General features: G+C 40.0%; 1 protein-coding gene across 4 annotated transcripts; it reads left to right on the top strand.

Moving 5' to 3' along the window:
- The first annotated feature begins 137 nt into the window (after positions 1-137).
- LOC121973286 (deaminated glutathione amidase, chloroplastic/cytosolic-like) lies at positions 138-21565 on the top strand. Of its 4 annotated transcripts, XR_006109489.1 has the most exons (14): positions 138-360; positions 1846-1982; positions 2261-2389; positions 2645-2703; positions 2791-2903; positions 2996-3088; positions 3813-3915; positions 4059-4141; positions 5369-5509; positions 5586-5858; positions 5965-5996; positions 6112-6201; positions 6316-6460; positions 6573-7045. XR_006109489.1 is itself a non-coding variant. In XM_042524817.1 (9 exons), the coding sequence occupies exons 1-9, from the start codon at positions 169-171 to the stop codon at positions 4245-4247; spliced, it is 936 nt and encodes a 311-aa protein (XP_042380751.1). In that variant the 5' UTR covers positions 138-168; the 3' UTR covers positions 4248-4377. The 4 variants fall into 4 exon arrangements, 2 of the variants coding, with proteins under 2 accessions (XP_042380751.1, XP_042380748.1); XR_006109484.1 differs by lacking the exons at positions 138-360; positions 1846-1982; positions 2261-2389; ... (1 more) ...; positions 2791-2903; positions 2996-3088 and adding exons at positions 7482-7838; positions 21437-21565 and having other exon boundaries at positions 3203-3915; positions 6573-7396; XM_042524817.1 differs by lacking the exons at positions 5369-5509; positions 5586-5858; positions 5965-5996; ... (1 more) ...; positions 6316-6460; positions 6573-7045 and adding an exon at positions 4221-4377.
- The last annotated feature ends 286 nt before the right edge of the window (positions 21566-21851 follow it).

The raw sequence follows: 21851 nt of genomic DNA, 5'->3' as shown, positions 1-21851 counted from the left end.
ATAGAGAGTATTTTGGTGCTTTTGGGATAATAATTAATATATTCCTTATTTTATAAAAATGAAGGATTATACAAGAAAAATATATGTACCTGATTCAATAAAAAAATAATAATTACAATGGTAAGATTTGATAAAAAGGCCTAATTTTTTTTGTTATTTGACTTGTTGATGGCCTTCTCCCCCCGATTCGTACCTCGAAACCTTGCCCGATTTCCCGTTCTCCGCGCCGCTTCCGCCGTCCGAATTCCCGTCTCCGCCCGTTGTTCCATGGCGGCTCATCCACTGCGGGTGGGCGTCGCACAGATGACTTCCACCAACGATCTGGAATCCAATTACAACACCTGTTCTCGTCTCGTCAAGGTAACCCTTCGTTCCCTCTCCGCGTCTCCAATTTTATGTCCTTTTCTATAAATCTATTCTCGATCAGTTTCTGATGCTATCTACTGTTTGCTTTGGCATAAAAACTTGACCTTTGCAAATATCAAGTTGGTCGTTTTTATCTTGGTACGGTGGATTCGCTTGTGTTTATGGAGATATAGTTTATAAGCAAATTCAGTTTTCATCCGTCCTTATTTTTTCTTGTCTTGTTTGTTTAATAAATCTATCTAGCCATAGTTTGATGGGGATGGACACAACTCAATACATAGTTTACGCTTTGCTTGATGATAAATAGAGTCCTTTTTACTCCAATATTTGTTTCTTTTTTTATTGTAACTCACAGAATTTTTTTTTTTTGTTTTATTTCAAACGATCCAACACTGATCTACAAAATTGATAGTGGTGTAAGCAGCGTATCACTAAAACTATGTTTGCTATTCTTATTAACTCGATTGGATTTGGTGCCATTTCTGTTTGGTCGTGTCTGATCTTTCTTAACTTGGCCCTATGATGGCATCTAATATTTAAGAGGTGTAAATCACCTTATACTGGAGACTCTACTATCGTTTTCCTTCTTTTATTGGCTGCTACTTTTTTCACTGCTCGTGAGTAAAGGAGGGTAGACAGTGTCTAGAAGAGCCAATCATAGTTTCATATTGGGATGTAGAGCCAGATATTACTTGTGAGCAAGCTGACATCTTCCCTAAGGATAGACAGAAATCTCCTCTGGATTTCTAATTTTATGGTTTTTTATTTGGTTTCATATTTTATTGTATTTAAATTAGTTAATATATATGCTTAAGTTCTTGAATTGGATCTAATTATATGAAAAAGAATCTCTAATAATTCTTTCTCTCTGTTACCACTGAGTGGATCACTTAGATCTTTTATTACCCGATTCTCCATACTCGTAGTTCTTGTCTATTTGTCTCGAATTTTCTATCCTTTGTGCCATCTAGGTAAGCTTGGTTGACATGTCTTGTGTCTTTTGCTCGTTTTTTTATATCTTCCTCTGAGCAGGGACTTTGCATCTTTTTTTTTTTTCATTTCTTAACACCCCCTTGACTGAATCTCTAGAAACAGCGATACCATTCTTCTGTTTCAGCAAAAATTTACAAGGAGAAAGATATCTTCAATATCCAAAAGACTGGTTCTTTAGATTAAATGGTCTTACACTGTTTAAAAGGGAGAACATTTTCTTGTCAACCTTTATGGGCCCTTCCATGACAGCAAGAATTGCTTCTATGCTTTCATTGTAAAGTTATATATAGTGCGTACTAGAATGGAATTGCTGAGAAAAATTCTCAGTTCTTAGGAATTTTTGGATTATTTATTTTTTACACTAATATGTTGAATTAACTGTTATTTCTTGCTCTATGTTCTTCCTCGTTTCTATGTTTCTGTACTAGAACCAGAATGCTATGTTTTTCATTTGTGAAGTGTGATGTTTGCAAAAATGGTTTATAGGAGGCTGCTGCTGCTGGAGTTACTTTACTATGCCTCCCTGAGAGTTTTTCTTTTATAGCGGCTAAGGAGGGAGAATCACTAAAAATAGCTGAACCGTTAGAAGGACCAATTATGCAGAGATATTGCTCACTTGCACGGTGAATTATATTCTTATCTTTCACATGAGGCACATTTTTGGATAACCTAAGAAGGCTTCATTTGAAACAATAACAGAAATTTTCTTAACTATGAAAGATGTTGACATCTTGTCTTATACTTCAACTTACCTGAAACATAAACCAGTTAGTTGGAACCTTTTATGAAAATATTTTCTTAAATTCTACTCCCACGATACTTGTGGAAATGCTTCAATCTATTTTGGGTTTGGCTGTTCTGATCCATTAGACATATCTAACTTTTTTGATGTCTGTGGCAGAAATTCAAATATTTGGTTGTCACTTGGAGGATTTCAAGAGAAAGGACCAGATGATTCCCATCACTACAACACTCATGTTCTGGTTGACTGTACTGGAAATATCAAGAAAATATACCGTAAAATACACTTGTAAGATCTCATTGCTTCTTACTATCTTCGTCAGCTATTCTTTTCAGATTGTGGCATCAGATATTAGTCTACCATAGCAGGTCTTAGCTTTCAGTTCAATGACGAAAATCAATAATCAAAGTATGCTTTGCTTAAAATTACATTGTTACTGAATAAACCTCTACTTTGCTAGGTTAAATATCATAACTGCTATTTTGTGCTCTGCTACATTAATGATGAAGCCTAATTGTTGAGTATGATTTCTATCATCTTTAGGTTTGATGTGGATGTTCCTGGCAGTATGGTTTACAAGGAGAGCAACATCACAGCTCCAGGTATAAACTTCAATATGTATACGATAGTTACGAGTGGTTTTAGAGCAACCCCTTAACTTTTATACATCATAATGTTCAAATCACCAGGTGACTCGATTGTAACAGCAGAGAGCCCTGTTGGATTACTTGGTCTTACTGTCTGTTATGACTTGAGATTTCCAGAGCTCTATCAGCAGTTGCGTTTTCAGCATCAATCACAGGTTAGTTGAAATTCGATAATGCAGCTCATTCATGGCAATTTATTTCTTATTTCTTTTTTTTTTTGTAAAAAAACTGATGCATTTTCTCCAAGATTCTCTTGGTTCCATCTGCATTTACTAAGGTAACAGGGGAGGCGCATTGGGAAATTCTTCTTCGTGCTCGGGCCATTGAGACTCAGTGCTATGTACGTAATATTTGTATGCTCTATTATTTCATTAACTTTGACATATTGCCAAATATAAATGAAAAAAAAAGAATACTTCTAAAAACAAACCGAACTGATAAAAAGGGTTCCTAATAGCTAAGTTCCTGGGTATATAACTTCTACAAATATTGCTATCATGAAGAGACTGCCAAGTTGCTTCGATGTTAATTATATAATGCCATTTCGCTCACATTTCTTTCTTTAGTTATGAGTTCAATTCCATTTTTAAGCTTCGGGTGAAATAATACTCCCAAAACATTTGGTATTTGAACTTATTTTTTTTCCAAGTCCACAATAGTTATATTGATACTGAAATAGACATAAGTATAGTATCATATAACTTGGTTTTTCAATACTCAGTGCTTTTCCTCTTCCCCTCTCCCCTTTCTATTTTATTATATATATAATGTGTGAGGGCCTTGTGCCCTACAATTATAATAGAATGATAAGACACGAGAAGAGAATTTTTCTTTTGTCTCCATATACTGATTGATACTAGGGATACTACCGAAGCTACGTCTGCATGACTGAGACAATGGCATTACTCATACGAACAATATCAGTGTTTTGGTAACTGCAATTGATATGTTTCAACTATGTCAACCAACTACCAGTTGATACCTTATGAACTGATTGATGCTAAAAATATCAATGGTACTAGGAACCTATTTGCATGCAAATACCCCTCTAACCTCTTTTATAGATCATTGCTGCCGCACAAGCTGGAAGACACAACGAAAAAAGAGAAAGTTATGGAGATTCTTTGATTATTGATCCATGGGGAACGGTCGTAGCTCGTCTTTCAGGTAATTTGGAGTTTGATATTACAAAGTATATATATAGATATATATATGGATGATTTGCTATGAAAAGCCTGGGTGCATCATTTTTGTAAGCTCTTTTTAACATATTTCTTCTCAAACTTACATTCACTTTCACCATGCCACAGATCATTTGGCCACCGGAATTGCAGTAGCTGATATCGATCTCGCAAAGATTGATTCCGTGAGAAACCGAATGCCTCTCTCTTCTGTAAGTTCCTCGGGCTCTCTACTTGTTCAGCTTGTCAGTCCTATTCGAAAACATAACTTTCCCTCTCTTTTTTTTTCAGCATAGGAGACTCACAAATTGCTTCTAGTATTAATCATGTTGTTGTCTATGGATAATGTATTGTTTATTTGTTCCTAATTTGGCAACAAAACAGATATTTAAATTAACTAGTGTACATTAATTATGATAATTTATTTTAAATGTTTTCATTATTAGAACATTGTTCTTCAATGGTGGATTACTTTTATGGCGCCATTCAACATTCAAATGTTATATAATTTTATAAGATTCTATAATTTTCATTATTTAAAATTGGCGAGGGCAAAAACGTAATTATAAAATGCATTAGGAACAACCCTTTAAAACTGGCATTTTTCTATAAATAGGATCTTCCCGCTCAAATAACTTCGTTGTCTTTTGATCGAATCATTCTCCCCAATTTCCCCCCTCTTTCTTCTCCTTCTTCGAATCTTGAGGCGATTGGTATTGGAAGGGATCGCGGAGGGATTCTCTACCATCGACGTCCCCTCGGGAAGATCGAAGAGATCGACGCTCATCAGCTACTTGTAATTTCGTTGTATATTTGGGCGGCAGCAACAAGCAAGGGTTTCTCCAAAGGTAAGAGATCGGCGTCTCGATTCTCATACGCATGATTACTTTGTGAGGTCAGAACACCCTTCGTTTATTTAATCCATGGCGTGGTTGGAGAGTTAGACGAAAACTATAGTTTGGGGCTCGATCGTATAAGAATTCATTAATGCAGAGCAAATTGTCGTTTGTGTTCATGGCAATTTTGCATAGATGTTTCCGTCGATAGCCATTGAATGGTAAATAGCTCATGGCCTTGGCCTTTTCTTTTCGTCAAGAAGGAAAATGACACCTAGAATTTCAAGTATCCAAGAGAGAGAACCACATTTCTGAGGAAACCACTCATTAGATCCTCTTCCATTTGGATGAATGTTAATGTTAGGGAATGACGAGCAGGTGAATTTTGATTCCGTACAAAAACTGGCAAGCATTTGGCTTTTGTCCTAACTTGAAGTTTTGTTCTCACTTGTCCTCAGAATGATACCTTTGTTATTTCACACGGCAAGAACCAATTTTTCTCTACATTGAATTCAAGAATTCTTATAATTCGCATGTTTATGTTGTTTGTAACTTCTTGCCATCGCATCTGAATTAATTGCTAAGAAACATGGGTTGTTGAAGGTGGTGCGCAAGAGAAAAAAGGCAAGCAGACGGAGAAATCTCCCCAGCTTCCAATGTCTTCAAAGAAGAACAAATCAATGTTTAGCAAACCCTACCTGGCAAAAAGTTTAGACTGGGACAGAGATTTTCTTACAAGTGAAGGTAACTAATTAGTTATAGAACTAGCTACGACATGTTTGTACTGAAATGTAGAAGCTTGTGGATCTTATTATTACAGGTGTTCTGGATTATGATGAACTGGCTAGCCTAAACAGCACGTTCAGCAAGATTGAAGCAAGCTCACTTTCTGTAATTCCTGAGTCAAAAATATCAACAGAGACGAATTCAACTTTATGCGATGATGATAGCTCGGCCTTGGAGAACCTCGAATTTCATTTGTTTGAAAAAAAAAGTGCTTCCATTAAGACTCTTGGTACTCGTGTAAGGACTTCAGGATCGGAAAAATTAAACAAGAACATTCCAAGAAAGGGTCGCACAAGGTCTCTTGAGTGTAAGAACATTTGACTTAACATTAATCTTAAATATGTAGGAACTGAAGCTTCCTAAACTATTGTTGAGTGCCATTTGTTGCTAACAGTTGATCATACTTCTTTCAGTGCCAACCAAAGTCGAAGTTTCTCAGTATAAGGTATGGTTTTTGAACAATCACTATTTCATGCATCAACATCACCAAGCTTCTTCTAATCACTATTTCTTTCCATTGGCCTAAACATCTTCAAATATGATGACTTGTGTTACCTCAGAAAAAGTCTCTTGTAGTACCAGGACAGTACGGCACTATCAACCATCGTCTTCAGAACACTTCCAGATGGGTTACAGCCGTTGCCAAGGCAGTAAGCACTGATTTACTCTCTCAACTTTACTCTTTCCTTTATCTAATGTTAATTCTTTTACTCGTACAAATATTTATTGAGTCAAGTTTACATTATATTGTTTCTTTAATGAAGGGTCATGAGGGACTTACTGGTGGAAAGACAGTCTCAAAGCCAACTAGTGCTTTGCCTAAATCAAATCTGTTGACAGTGCCAGCCAAGACAATTTGTGCTTCAGGAAGCATCCAAATAGGAACTAGAGGATCCAAAGAAAAATCAGGTATAATTTCAGAGTTTAATCAGGAGCACTCTAACCAATGCGATTTGGTATAATGTATGAGTTTGTTCTTGTTCATAATTAAATTCCTACCTTTATGGGATGGTTTTAGCAGGCGATGTAGCGGTGCAAAAAGTTGTAGCTTTTAAGCAATTCAACAAAGGCTCATCCGGCAGCGTTTTAAAGCCCCAAGCATCAAAAGCTACCTCGAATTCGACCAGCGGTTCTTCACGCTGGACGCATAACTCTCCACCAGAGAATACAAGGATGAGATGTACTTCTCAGACTACCAGTCACTCCTCTTCTGGATCAATGGCTAATAAGGCATCCTCATCTAAATCAAATACTAATCAAGCATTCTCAAAGAGTAGCACAGCTAGAACAGTCCACACTAGTGCAAATAACTCCTCGACAGCTCGAGGTTTATCTGTCGAGCTATCTTTACCTGCAACTCCAAGTAGCTCCTGCCACAATGTTGGTTCAGTATCATCAGCATTCTCAAAGAGTAGCACAGCTAGAACAGTCCACACTAGTGCAAATAACTCCTCGACAGCTCGAGGTTTATCTGTCGAGCTATCTTTACCTGCAACTCCAAGTAGCTCCTGCCACAATGTTGGTTCAGTATCATCTTCATCGACCATCTGTCCTGTTAAATCAGTAATGAATGGTGATGAAGCTAGTTCTTCAACCTCATCACTAGTGGCAGTTGATGCTAACAAAATCCATACAACAAATTCTAAGTCATCTTTTGATCCTGTAAACTCAGAAGACGACTCATGCATATCACATATTTCAAAAAAATCCATAAATAATCATGCAATGGCAACATCTCGTAAAGGAAACAATTCAAAGAACAGCCCTGGCAACAGAACAGGAGCAAAATTGGGCAAACCTTCAGGTCCCATTGTGCCACACTCTAAACTTGCTAACTCAGATTTGGTAATCATGTCTAATCCTGGATTGTTTCATTTCTTTTCATGACTATTTATTCTTATCTGAGTTGATTTTTGTTCTGGATTTGCAGAAGAAACCTGCCAACCGCAACGTTGGAACTCTTCCACAGACTAGCCCACAGCCCAAACTTCTGAAAGCCACAAGCCAAACAAATAAGAGTGATGCAGCAAACAAAGCAAAACCGACCATGCCCCAACATGCCAGACCTGCAACTAGGAACAAGACCATGAATGGTCATTTAAGGACTACTGCTTCATCCCGCTCTTCGAGCATGGAATCCCTACCATTTGTCCAGTTTGAGCCCAGTGCTTCCAACGGCTCTTAACTCTTTTGCAGTTTTGCAACATGACAGCCCATTCAAGGTTTTCGGATTCACAGAACCGATTACACTCAAAGCTTGAGCCATTCCTGATTTACCAGAATCACGGTAAGATCATAATCCTCATCCAAGGATAGACTTAATTTTATGATTGTTAAAAGTTCCAATTGTTGTTACAATAGAAGTTGTCGGAGATTTTGGGAAATCGTTGAATTTATACACTAAATTCAAACTTATTTGTTGAGAGACTTGAACTGATAATTTCAAGCTGTCGGCTGAGGATCGAGTCCTTTTTGATGAGCTCTCTGTCAAGAATCCCGAGTGCCTAGTGACCGAGTCCAATTGCCAAAGGGGCTGAGTCGGGGAATCAAGTCGACCAAGTAGGGAAGCACGTAGCCGAGTCGATCAAATGTCCGACTGAGTAGTCGGGATTCCAAATAGAGTGTCTGTGTAGAGTGCACAGGAATTGAGGAACCGAGGTCTACGTTTATCGCAGATTCCTTAAAACAGATTCGTCCCACCTCCACGGTGCTTTGAGGTTTTTGTGGGTCGTCCGTTTCCCAGGATACAACGGCTAAACCATAATCTCCACCAAGCACAGGTAGTCGCGACAAACTGAAAAATACTCGAATGCTATCACCAGTATTCTGTCAAGTGAGAGATGCCCGACAGAGAGGAAGAGAGAGGGGGAAAGGTGGATGGAGTTTTTTTTTTTTCCTTTTTCTCCTTATTGTTTTTCCTCTCATGCTCAAGGCCTTTTATAGGATGCCTTGCATGAGGTTATTTTTCATTTGCTAAAGAAACGTCACATGCATTATATTAATGTGTGTTTCTTATTTAAGCGTTAAGGAAAAAGAATAATTTAGGTGGCAAAAATGTTGTTTAATTTGTTTGGGCGCGCATAAGTCGTGCTAGCACACGAGCCAACTTGGTTCAGTGCAATTCGGACCCTGGATTTGCATCCCCTTGCACACCCACACATAAGAGAAAGCTTCTATTCAAGCATTTGTTCACAATATACATGCTTGAGAAATAATATAAACCAATCATTAAGCCTTGAAACTTCTAATGTGGAACTAAAGTCCCATGCACAATGAAGCCTCCTTCATCCACTCCACCACTTTCCATTCACATTTTTTTTTTCCAATAATCCCCCACATGAATGGAAACAGGGTATGTGATTGCTTTCAGTAGTTGAGCCAGTATGAGATAAGTAGGTTTTATCCTTTGAACATTCCCTTGTGAAGATCTGTTTGTTTACTGATTGACAGTAGACATGATGCCCTTGAACTGTTCTATCGTTGGTGTAAGCATTAACATATCTCACCCAGGACTCTCCCTGATATATCTCAATTCTCATGAGTGTATCCGTTTTTGGCCATGAACACGTCTGGTTCTGTGAGAAGCTCTAAGAATTGTGCCTCCAATTCTCTTCGAAGCGACCCCACTTCTTTCTCACATAGGTGATTCCTCGAGAGTAATCATCTACTCTTCTTGATCATTAAAAGCTCATTGGCTTATCCTGATTCAGTCAGTATTTTATTAGGCTACCCCCCACAGTGTGTCTAGTTAGTGCAAATTAGTTGTCCCTTTGAACCTAATTCTTGGGATCTCCAGTCAGCATAGGTTGGGTGTCCTTTGTACTGATCGCTGACAACGGCATCAAGCTCATTCCACGTGATGAGCTTGCAACTAAGTCTCTGTTTAATCCTTTGATTAGCGGATCTGCAAGGTTATCCTTTGACTTCACATAGTCAACATTAATAACTCTCGTTGAGAGTAGTTATCTAATGATATTATGTGTACGACGTATATGTCTAGACTTACCATTATACAGATGGCTCTGTGCCCAAGCAATTGCTGATTAATTATCGTAATGTATGCAAATTGCTGACACATGTTTCGGCTATCTCGGAATATCTTCTAAGAATTATCTTAGCCATTCAGCTTCTTCACCGCATTTGTCAAGAGCTACAAACTCGGATTCCATCGTGGATTTGATAATTATCGTTTGCTTAGAAGATTTTCAGGAAATGGTTGCACCTGCTAGAGTGAATACGTATCCACTCGTAGACTTAGAGTCTTTTATGTCAGACATCCAACTTGCATTGTTGTATCCTTCGATCATAGCAGGATATCTAGTATAGTGCAAACCATATTCACGAGTATACCTTAAGTACCTCAGTACTCTTATTATCCCTTTCTAGTTCTTAACACTGGAATTACTCGTGTATCTACTCAGTTTACTTACTGCGTAGGCCAAGTTTGGTCATTTACAACTCATCAGGTACATCAGACTTCCAATCACTCGAGAGTACTCTAGCTGAGAGATACTTTCACCTCGATTTTTCGATAGATGTTGACTTGTATTTATCGGCGTTCGTGCCAACGCAGTATCATCCTTGATGAATTTCTCAAGAATTTTGTCTACGTAATGGGACTGAATAAGAACAAGTCCTTCTATTGTTCTAAGAATTTTGATTACTAGAATCACATCAGCTAGGCCCATGTTTTTTATATCAAATCTTGAACATACCTTTTGTGGATTTTATTATCTTATCATTACTTCCAATGATAAGTATGTCATCTACATAGAGGCACAAGATGACATAGTCATTCTTTGTGGTTTTCATGTAGACACATTTATTATATTCATTGATCTTGAATCCATATTCTTTCATGACATTATTAAATTTTTCATGTCACTGCTTTGGTGTTTGTTTCAAGTCATATAATGACTTTACCAATCTACATACCTTGTTTTTCTGTCCTGGTACAGAAAACCTCTCAGGTTGCTCTATGTAGATTTCCTCTTCTAAATCTCCGTTTAAAAAGACAGTCTTTATATTCATTTGATGTATTTCGAGATTCCATAGAGTGACAATAGCCAACAATACTTTAATGGAAGTTATTCTCGACATCGGAGAATACGTATCAAAGTAATCGAGACCTTCTCGTTGTCGGTATCCTTTGATTACCAATCTGTCCTTATACTTATCGATTGTGTCATCTGATTTCATTTTTTTTTTGAAAATCCACTTGCAACCTAGTGGTTTACTTCCCGGAGGAAGATCCACAAGTTCCCAAGTGTGATTTTGCAAGATAGATTTTATCTCAGATGCAATTGCCTCTCTCCAATGAAGTCCATTAGAAGAGCCTACAACTTCTAAGTAACTTCGGGGCTCACTCTCTAACATGAAGGTGATAAAATCTGAGCCATAGGATTTTTCTACCCGAGCTCTTTTTCTCCGTATAGACTCAACCTCTACAGGTTCCTCATCATCATCTTCATCTTGTATTTCATATGTCCGTTTTGAGGAGCTAGCATCCTCATGGGTCTTATACAGAACATGTTCGAAGAAAGAGGCATTTCTTGATTCGATTATCAAGTTCTTGTGTATCTCCGGTACGTGTGACTTATACACACAAAATTGATACACATTGTTGTTCTGTGCATATCTAATAAATATGCAATCAACAATTTTTGGTCCTATCTTAATTCTTTTCGGATCAGGCACCAACACTTTGGCAAGACATTCCCACATTCGTAAATTTTTGTAGGGTGGTTGTCTTCCATTCCATGACTCATAAGGGTTCTTATCAATTTTCTTCCGAGGCACCTTATTTAAAAGGTAATTAGCTGTTAACACAGCTTCCCCCCACATGGACTCTGGCAATACAGAGTTCAATAGAAGAGCATTCATCATCTCCTTTAGAGTTCGATTCTTTTGCTCAGCAACTCCATTTTGCTAAGGAGTATAAGGAGCTATTGTTTCGTGTATGATCCCATGTTCAACACACAACTCATCAAACGGTGATACATATTAATCACTTAGGTCACTTCGAATCACCTTAATCTTTCTATTAAGCTGATTTCAATCTCAGTCTTATATAGAACAATTTTCTCTATAGCTTCATCTTTACTTTTGAAAAGATACACATAATAGTATTTTGTGTTATCATCTATAAAAGTGATGAAGTATTTATTACCACCATGTGTTGACGTACCTTTTAGGTCGCACACATCAGTGTGAATTAGGTCAAGTGGTTCGTTACTTCTTTCAATATATTGAAAGGATGACCTTGTCATTTTCGCTTCAAAACAAATCTCACACTTGTGTTTTGGGTCAAGGTGGAATGCAGGTATGCTTTGCATGTTTATTAATCTATGCAACACTTCGTAGTTAACATGTCCTAGTATACCATGTCATAAACACGAAGACTCAAACATATAAGTGGAAGAGCTTTCATTTTTATTCATCTTGGACCTAATGCCCATTACATTAAACTTTGAATAGCTCATCAGATACATTGCCCCTTTCTACAAACATTTCATTCTTGGACAATACAACTCTGTCCGACTCAAAAATAATGCGAAAGCCATGCTTAGCAGTGATTCGGACACTAGATTCTTCCGAATCTCCGAAACATACAACACATTGTTCAGAGTAAGGTCTTTGCCCGAGGTCATCTTCAGCACCACCTTTCCTTGGCCCATGATGCCCGTGGTTGCTGAGTTCCCCATGAACAGTTTGTCTCCAGTGACTTCTTCGAAGTTGTGGAGCAGCTCCTTGTTGTAGCACACATGTCTGGTGGCTCCAGTATTGATCCATCATTGTCGCGAGTTCGAACAGACCAAGTTTAGTTCTGAGACCACGACGCAGAGGTCGTCCATTTCTGGTCTCTCATTCAGGTTGCCCTCCTGCTTCTTCTTTGGCTTCCTGCACTCCGAAGATTTGTGACCCACTTGGTCACAGTTGAAGCACTTCCCAGAGAATTTCTTTTTGTTGATGCCTCCTCTGGGTCCCATCTTGGAAGACTTAGGGTTCTTCCGTTTCAAGCTTTGACCGTACTCGACCATGTTGGCTTTCATAGTAGCCTGAGAGAATAATTTTCTCTCTGAACACTTGTTGTCTTCTTCGATGCGAAGTCGAACAATGAGTTCCTCCACATTCATCTCCTTCCGCTTGTGCTTCAGGTAGTTTTTGAAGTTCTTCCAGCTGGTAGGCAACTTCTCAATGATAGCAGCCACTTGGAAGGTTTCACTCAAAATCATCCCTTCTGAGTGGATCTCGTACAGGATCACCTGAAGCTCTTGGACTTGACTGATCATCGTCTTAGAGTCAACCATCTTGTAATCCAGGAATCAACCCACGATGAACTTCTTGGCCCCTATATCCTCCGTTTTGTTCTTCTTGTCCAGGGACTCCCACAACTCCTTAGCCGTTCTCTTCATGCAATACACAACGTACAGCGAGTCGGCAAGGCAGTTGAGGATGTGGTTTCGGCAAAGGAACTCAGAATCAGTACATGCCTCTACTGCACTGATGATCTGCGCATCAGCATCTTCAACATGCTTGGGAGGGTCCTCGGTCAAGAACCGAGCCAGATTGAGTGTGGTCAGGTAGAAGAGCATCTTCTGCTACCACCTTTTGAAGTTCAGTGGACTGAACTTCTCTGGCTTTTCCCCGTGGTTGATTGGCACAGTTCCAATCGGGGCGGAGGGGCCTGCACGTGTTGAGTCTGTTGCACCTCAACATCCTGTTTTGTGGCAATCTCAACAGAATTGAATCTGTTTTAAGATTGTTATAATAGAAGCTGTCAGAGATTTTGGGAAAACGCTGAATTTATAAATTAAATTCAAACTTATCTGTTGAGAGACTTGAACTGATAATTTCAAGCTGTCGGCTGAGGGTCGAGTCCTTTTTTGGCGAGTCCTTTGTCAAGAATCCCGAATGCCTAGTGACCGAGTCCAACTGCCAAGGGACCGAGTCGGGGAAGCAAGTCGACCGAGTAGGGAAGCACGTAGCCGAGTCGATCAAATGTCTGACTGAGTAGTCGGAATTCCAAATAGAGTGCATGTGTAGAGTGCATAGGAATTGAGGAGCCGAGGTCTGCATTTAACGCAGATTCCTTAAAACAGATTCGTACCACCTCCACGGTGCTTTGAGGTTTTTGTGGGTCGTCCGTTTCCCAGGATACAACGACTAAACTGCAATCTCTACCAAGTAGAGGTGGTCACGACGAATTGAAAAATACCCGAATGCTATCACCAGTATTCTGCCAAGCGAGAGATGCTCGACAGAGAGAAAGAGAGAGGGGGAAAGGTGGATGGAATTTTTTTTTCCTTTTTCTCCTTATTGTTTTTACTCTCTTGCTCAAGGCTTTTTATAGGATGTCTTGCATGAGGTTACTTTTCATTTGCTAAAGAAACGTCACATGCATTATATTAATATGTGTTTCTTATTTAAGCGTTAAGGAAAAAGAATAATTTAGGTGGCAAAAATGTTGGTTAATTTGTTTGGGCGCGCATAAGTCGTGCTCGCACACGAGCCAACTTGATTCAGTGTAATCCGGACCCTGGATCTGCATCGTCTTGCGCACCCACACACAAGAGAAAGCTTAGACAAAAAAAATGCGAATGGAAAGTGGTGGAGTGGATGAAGGAGACTTCATTGTGCATGATACTTTAGTCCCACATTGAAAGTTTCAAGGCTTAATGGTTGGTTTATATTGTTTCTCAAGCATGTATATTGTGAACAAATGCTTGAATAGAAGCTTTCTCTTGTGTGTGGGTGCGTAAGGGGATGCAGTTCTCGGGCCCGGATTGCACTGAATCAAGTTAGCTCGTGTGCGAGCAAGACTTATGCGCGCCCAAACAAATTAACCAACATTTTTGTCACATAAATTATTCTTTTTCCTTGACGCTTAAATAAGAAACGCATATTAATATAATGCATGTGACGTTTCTTTAGCAAATGAAAAGTAACCTCATGCAAGACATCCTATAAAAAGCCTTGAGCAAGAGAGTAAAAACAATAAGGAGAAGAAGGAAAAAAAAAAATTCCATCCACCTTTCCCCCTCTCTCTTTCTCTCTGTCGAGCATCTCTCGCTTGGCAGAATACTGGTGATAGCATTCGGGTATTTTTCAATTCGCCGTGACCACCTCTACTTGGTAGAGATTGCAGTTTAGTCGTTGTATCCTGGGAAACGGACGACCCACAAAAACCTCAAAGCACCGTGGAGGTGGTACGAATCTGTTTTAAGGAATCTGTGTTAAATGCAGACCTCGGCTCCTCAATTCCTGTGCACTCTACACATGCACTCTATTTGGAATTTCGACTACTCAGTCGGACATTTGATCGACTCGGCTACGTGCTTTCCTACTCGGTCGACTTGCTTCCCCGACTCGGTCCCTTGGCAGTTGGACTCGGTCACTAGGCATTCGGGATTCTTGACAGAGGACTCGCCAAAAAAGACTCGACCCTCAGCCGATAGCTTGAAATTATCAGTTCAAGTCTCTCAACAGATAAGTTTGAATTTAGTTTATAAATTCAGCGTTTTCCCAAAATCTCTGACAACTTCTATTATAACAATCTTAAAACAGATTTGATTCTGTTGAGATGGCCACAGAACGGAATGTTGAGGTGCAACAGACTTAACACGTGCAGGCCCTCTCCGCCTCGATTGGAACTGTGCCAATCAACCATGGGGAAAAGCCAGAGAAGTTCAATCCACTGAACGTCAAGAGGTGGCAGCAGAAGATGCTCTTCTACCTGACCACACTCAATCTGGCTCGGTTCTTGACCGAGGACCCTCCCAAGCATGTTGAAGATGCTGATGCGCAGATCATCAGTGTAGTGGAGATATGTACTCATTCTAAGTTCCTTTGCCAAAACCACATCCTCAACTGTCTTGTCGACTCGCTCTACGCTGTGTATAACATAAAGAGAACAACTAAGGAGCTGTGGGAGTCCCTGGACAAGAAGTACAAAATGGAGGATACAGGGGCCAAGAAGTTCATCGTGAGTCGATTCCTGGATTACAAGATGGTTGACTCCCAGACGGTGATCAGCCAAGTCAAGGAGCTTCAGGTGATCTTGCACGAGATCCACTTAGAAGGGATGATTCTAAGTGAAACCTTCTAGGTGACAGCTATCATTGAGAAGTTGTCTTCCAGCTGGAAGGACTTCAAGAACTACCTGAAGCACAAGCGGAAGGAGATGAATGTGGAAGAACTCATTGTTAGACTTCGCATCGAAGAAGACAACAAGAGTTCAGAGAAAAAGTTGTTCTCTCCCGCTACTGTGAAAGCCAACATGATCAAGCACAGTCAAAACTCGAAACGGAAGAACCCCAAATCTTCCAAGATGAGACCCAGAGGAGGTATCAACAAGAAGAAGTTTTTTGGGAAGTGCTTCAACTGTGACCGAGTGGGTCACAAATCTTCGGAGTGTAGGAAGTCGAAGAAGCAAGAGGTCAGCCTAAACGAGGGACTAGAAATGGACGACCTATGCTCTGTAGTCTCCGAGCTGAACCTAATCGGTTCAAACCCGCAACAATGGTGGATCGATACTGGAGTCACTAGATATGTCTACTGCAATAAGGAGCTACTCTACAATTTTGAAGAAGTCACTGGAGACAAGTTGTTCATAGGGAACTCAGCAACCTCGGACATCATAGGCCAAGGAAAGGTATTGCTGAAGATAACCTCAGACAAAGACCTTACTCTGAACAATGTGTTATATGTTCTAGAGATTCGGAAGAATCTAGTATCCGGATCATTACTAAGCAAGCATGACTTTCACATTGTATTTGAGTCGGACAGAGTTGTAGTGTCCAAGAATGAAATGTTTGTAGGAAGTGGCTATGTATCTTATGGGCTATTCAAGCTCAATGTAATGACCATTAGACTCAAGATGAATAAAAATGAAAGCTTTTCCACTTATATGCTTGAGTCTTCGTGTTTATGACATGGTAGACTAGGACATGTTAACTACGAAGTGTTGCGTAGATTAATAAACATGCAAAGCATACCTGCATTTCACCTTGACCCAAAACACAAGTGTGAGATTTGTGTTGAAGCGAAAGTGGTAAGGTTATCCTTTCAACATATTGAAAGAAGTAACGAACCACTTGACATTATCCACACTGATGTGTGCGACCTAAAAGGTATGCCAACACATGGTGGTAATAAATACTTCATCACTTTTATAAATGATAACACAAAATACTGTTATGTGTATCTTCTCAAAAGTAAGAATGAAGCTATAGAGAAATTTGCTCTATATAAGACTGAGATTGAAAACCAGCTTAATAGAAAGATTAAGGTGATTCGAAGTGACCGAGGTGGTGAATATGTATCACCGTTTGCTGAGTTGTGTGCTGAATATGAGATCAGACACGAAACAATAACTCCTTATACTCTTCAGCAAAATAAAGTTGCTGAGCGAAAGAATCGAACTCTAAAGGAGATGATGAATGTTTTTCTATTGAGCTCTGGATTGTCAGAGTCCATGTGGGGGGAAGATGTGTTAACAACTAATTACCTTTTAAATAAGGTGTTTCGGAAGAAAATATATAAGAGCCCTTATGAGTTATGGAATGGAAGACAGCCGTCCTACAAATATTTACGAATGTGGGGATGTCTTGCCAAAGTGTTGGTGCCTGATTCGAAAAGGATTAAGATAGGACCAAAGACTGTTGATTGCATATTTATTGGATACACACAGAACAACAGTGTGTATCGATTTTGTGTGTACAAGTCACACGTACCGGAAATACAGAAGAACTCGATAATCGAATCAAAAATGTCTCTTTCTTCGAACATGTGTTTCTGTATAAGACCCGTGAGGATGCTAGCTCCTCAAAACGGGCATATGAAACACAAGATGAAGATGATGATGAGGAACCTGTGGAGGTTGAGCCTAGACGGAGCAAAAGAGCTTGGGTAGAAAAATCCTATGGCTCGGATTTTATCATCTTCATGTTGGAGAGTGAGCTCCGAAGTTACTCAGAAGCTGTAGGCTCTTCTGACGGATCTCATTGGAGAGAGACAATTGCATCTGAGATAAAATCTATCTTGGAAAATCACACTTGGGAACTTGTGGATCTTCCTCCGGGAAGTAAACCATTAGGTTGCAAGTAGATTTTTAAGAGGAATATGAAGTCAGATGACACGATCGATAAGTATAAGGCCAGATTGGTAATCAAAGGATACCGACAACGAGAAGGCCTCGATTACTTTGATACGTATTCTTCGGTGTCGAGAATAACTTCCATTAGAGTATTGTTGGCTATTGTCGCTCTATGGAATCTCGAAATACATCAAATGAATGTAAAGACTATCTTTCTAAATGAGGATTTAGAAGAGGAAATCTACATAGAGCAACCTGAGGGATTTTTTTGTACCATGACAGAAAAACAAGGTATGTAGATTGGTGAAGTCATTATATGACTTGAAACAAGCACTAAAGCAGTGACATGAAAAATTTGATAATGTCATGAAGGAATGTGGATTCAAGATCAATGAATGTGATAAATGTGTTTACATGAAAGTCACAAAGAGTGACTATGTCATCTTGTGCCTCTATGTAGACGACATACTTATCATTGGAAGTAATGATAAGATAATAAAATCCACAAAAGATATGCTGAGTTCAAGATTTGATATGAAAGACATGAGTCTAGCTGATGTGATTCTAGGAATCAAAATTCTTAGAACAATAGAAGGACTTGTTCTTATTCAGTCCCATTACGTAGACAAAATTCTTGAGAAATTCATCAAGGATGATACTGCGTTGGCACGAACGCCGATAGATACGAGTCAACATCTATCGAAAAATCGAGGTGAAAGTATCTCTCAGCTAGAGTACTCTCGAGTGATTGGAAGTCTGATGTACCTGATGAGTTGTACACGACCAAACTTGGCCTACGCAGTAAGTAAACTGAGTAGATACACGAGTAATCCTAGTGTTAAGAACTAGAAAAGGATAATAAGAGTACTGAGGTACTTAAGGTATACTTGTGAATATAGTTTGCACTATACGAGATATCCTGCTGTGATCGAAGGATACAACAATGCAAGTTGGATATCTGACATAAAAGACTCTAAGTCTACGAGTGGATACGTATTCACTCTAGCAGGTGCATCCATTTTCTGGAAATCTTCTAAGCAAACGGTAATAACCAGATTCACGATGGAATATGAGTTTGTAGCTCTTGACAAATGCGGTGAAGAAGCTGAATGGCTAAGATAGTTCTTAGAAGATATTTTGAGATGACCGAAACCTCTGCTGGCAATTTGCATACATTGCGATAGTCAATCAGCAATTGCTTGGGCACACAACCATCTGTATAATGGTAAGTCTAGACATATACGTCGTAGACATAATACCATTAGATAACTACTCTCAACGGGAGTTATCGATGTTGGCTATGTGAAGTCAAAGGATAACCTTGCAGATCCGCTAACCAAAGGGTTAAACAGAGAGTTAGTTGCAAGCTCATCGCGTGGAATGATCTTGATGCCGTTGTCAGCGATCAGTACAGAGGACACCTAACCTATGCTGATTGGAGATCCTAAGAACTAGGTTCAAAGGGACAACCAATTTGCACTGACTAGACACACTGTGGGGGGTAGCCCAATAAAATAGTGACTGAATCAGGATAAGTCAATGGACTTTTAATGATCAAGAAGAGTAGACGGTTACTCTCGAGGGATCACCTATGTGAGAAAGAAGTGAGGCTGCTTCGAAGAGAATTGAAGGCACAATTCTTAGAGCTTCTCACAAAACCAGGCGTGTTTATGGCCAAGAACGAACACACTCATGAGAACTGAGATATATCAGGGAGAGTCCTGGGTGAGATATGTTAATGCTTACACCAACGACAAAACAGTTCAAGGGCATCATGTCTACTGTCAGCCAGTAAGCAAACAGATTTTCACAAGAGAAGGTTAAAAGGATAAAATCTACCTATCCTATACTGGCTTAACTACAGAAATCAATCACATACCCTGTGATCCTATCTAAGAGTGAGTCGACGGACGCTGGGGAGGTGACGCTCACGCTGACTGGATGTTGACTGAAGACGACGTGGACCTCCAACGAGCTAAGCCTGCAACCACAAGTTGTTAGTGCCGAGCCGGGGAAGGGTTTCTCGGTGATGGCCCTCCGACGCTCAAGTAAGCTATCGACGGCAAACGAATGAAGTATAGAAGAAAGGAGCAACAACGTAACTGTAGCTACAGTAGTGAACATACCTCCGTCGAAGCCTGGGGGTCCTTATATAGGGCTACCGGGAGGCGCGTGCACGCTTCTCAATGTATGCGCGCTTCTCAAAGCATACTTGGAAAGGACGTGTCAGAAAAGCGTGTCTGACGCCATACCCGAACAACCCGAGCATATCCCTGACATGACAGTGGAAGCTTCCCCTGTACCTATTTTCTGCCCGACCATGCCGTCAACCATGCAGCTCGTCGGTGACATTGATCCCTAGGAAGATATCACCAGCCACCCCTTTTGTCTGTTATTGGGCCGAGCGGGAGAGCTGCTTGGCCAGTTTGTCGTCTGGGTGATACAATAGCCGGGTCGAGCGCCCGCTCGGCCGATGACCTACTACTCGGCTCCGCCTTGCCGAGCGAGGGAGCCCTGTCTGCCGGGTCGAGGCTACGTCCACTGATTAGCCGAGCAGGGAGGGCGCTCGGCCTTCGTCCCTCCCTGCTGAGCTTTATGAGCGTCGGAAGCTCGGTGTCTGATCGAGCTATCAAAGTGTCGGATCGGCTGTTCTTCGTGTTGATCGGGGAGGTAGTTCGCCCGATTGGACGCCTGCCTAGGACGTTGACTACTTTGACCTCCTGTCGGGGCGGGCCCCATCTTACCACCGGATCATGTGCCTCCCCCTCAAGTCTAGTCGAAGGTGGCTGTAAGTTCGACTGACTGAACAAGTAGTCTGGCGATCGATTGGTCTATCACCCAATAGGTAGGTTGGACCCCGATCGGCCTGTGTAAGACTGATCTTTCTGTGCTGATCGGCGCTTTGAGCCTTTGTACTTGGATATTTTTTCCTCATTGTTCCTAGAGGGGCATGAGCCAAGCAGTCAATGCTGACGCAACTCGAATCTCCTCGGGATACGCGCAAATCATCTCCTTACCACCGGATCATCATGTTTCCATTCATGTGGGGAATTGTTGGAAAAATAAAAAAAAAATGTGAATGAAAAGTGGAGTGGATGAAGGAGGCTTCATTGTGCATGAGACTTTAGTCCCACATTGGAAGTTTCAAAGCTTAATGGTTGGTTTATATTGTTTCTCAAGCATGTATATTGTGAACAAATGCTTGAATAGAAGCTTTCTCTTGTGTGTGGGTGCGCAAGGGGATGCAAATCCAGGGCCCAGATTGCACTGAACCAAGTTGGCTGCGAGTACGACTAATGCACGCCCAAACAAATTAATCAACATTTTTACCATCTAAATTATTCCTTTTCCTTAACGCTTAAATAAGAAACGCACATTAATATAATGCATGTGCAATAAGGAGAAAAAGGAAAAAAAAAAACTCCATCCACCTTTCCCCCTCTCTCTTCCTCTCTGTCGAGCATCTCTCGCTTGACAGAATATCGGTGATAGCATTCGAGTATTTTTTAGTTCGTCGCGACCACCTGTACTTGGTGGAGATTATGACAGTTGGACTCGGTCACTAGACACTCGAGATTCTTGATAGAGGATTCGTCAAAAAAGACTCGACCCTCAGACGACAACTTAAAATTATTAGTTAAGTCTCTCAACAGATAAATTTAAATTTAATTTATAAATTCAACATTTTCTCAAAATATCTGACAACTTCTATTGTAACACCAGTTCCTTTTTCTTCTTTTGGGGGAACATCTCAATAGAAATAGTTCATAATGCTTTACTTTGTACAGGAAATATACAGCCAGACAAGCTGCAATCATCATTTGAATGAACATATGCAACAAAGACCCAACTGCGCCTGAATGATCTTATTCACATCTTTGTTCTGGAGAAGAAGATTTAATTGCCATTTCTGTTGTATATTCTTATTAATTTGATTGCTCTTGGTTATGTTCAACCTTAAGATGAGAACAACAGCAAACAAACTGTTGAAATTCTTGGTTTAGTAGATGTATGTGTTTTCAGTATAATAGAATTTTGTAGATAGTTATATAAATATTATTTTTATTATAATTGGAGGGATAGAAACACCCTAATACACAGGCAAACTCCTTAAAAATACCCTAAGTTTTCATTAATACTCTGCCGAAGTTTCTTGGATAACTAGTAAGTGACCGACAGAGAAATATTATAAATTCAGGGCGT

This window comes from Zingiber officinale, chromosome 1B (genome assembly GCF_018446385.1).
Source record: "Zingiber officinale cultivar Zhangliang chromosome 1B, Zo_v1.1, whole genome shotgun sequence".
NCBI lineage: Eukaryota > Viridiplantae > Streptophyta > Magnoliopsida > Zingiberales > Zingiberaceae > Zingiber > Zingiber officinale.
The sequence above is the reverse complement of the archived record's forward strand: the minus strand, read 5'-3'. Positions and strand labels throughout refer to the sequence as shown.

Coding starts and splice junctions, on each gene's coding strand:
- LOC121973286 (XM_042524814.1), top strand. CDS start 5,422: ATGTCTTCAAAGAAGAACAAATCAATGTTTAGCAAACCCTACCTGGCA. Junction 6,461..6,572: donor AGGATCCAAAGAAAAATCAG/GTATAATTTCAG, acceptor TGGTTTTAGCAG/GCGATGTAGCGGTGCAAAAA. Junction 7,397..7,481: donor AACTTGCTAACTCAGATTTG/GTAATCATGTCT, acceptor CTGGATTTGCAG/AAGAAACCTGCCAACCGCAA.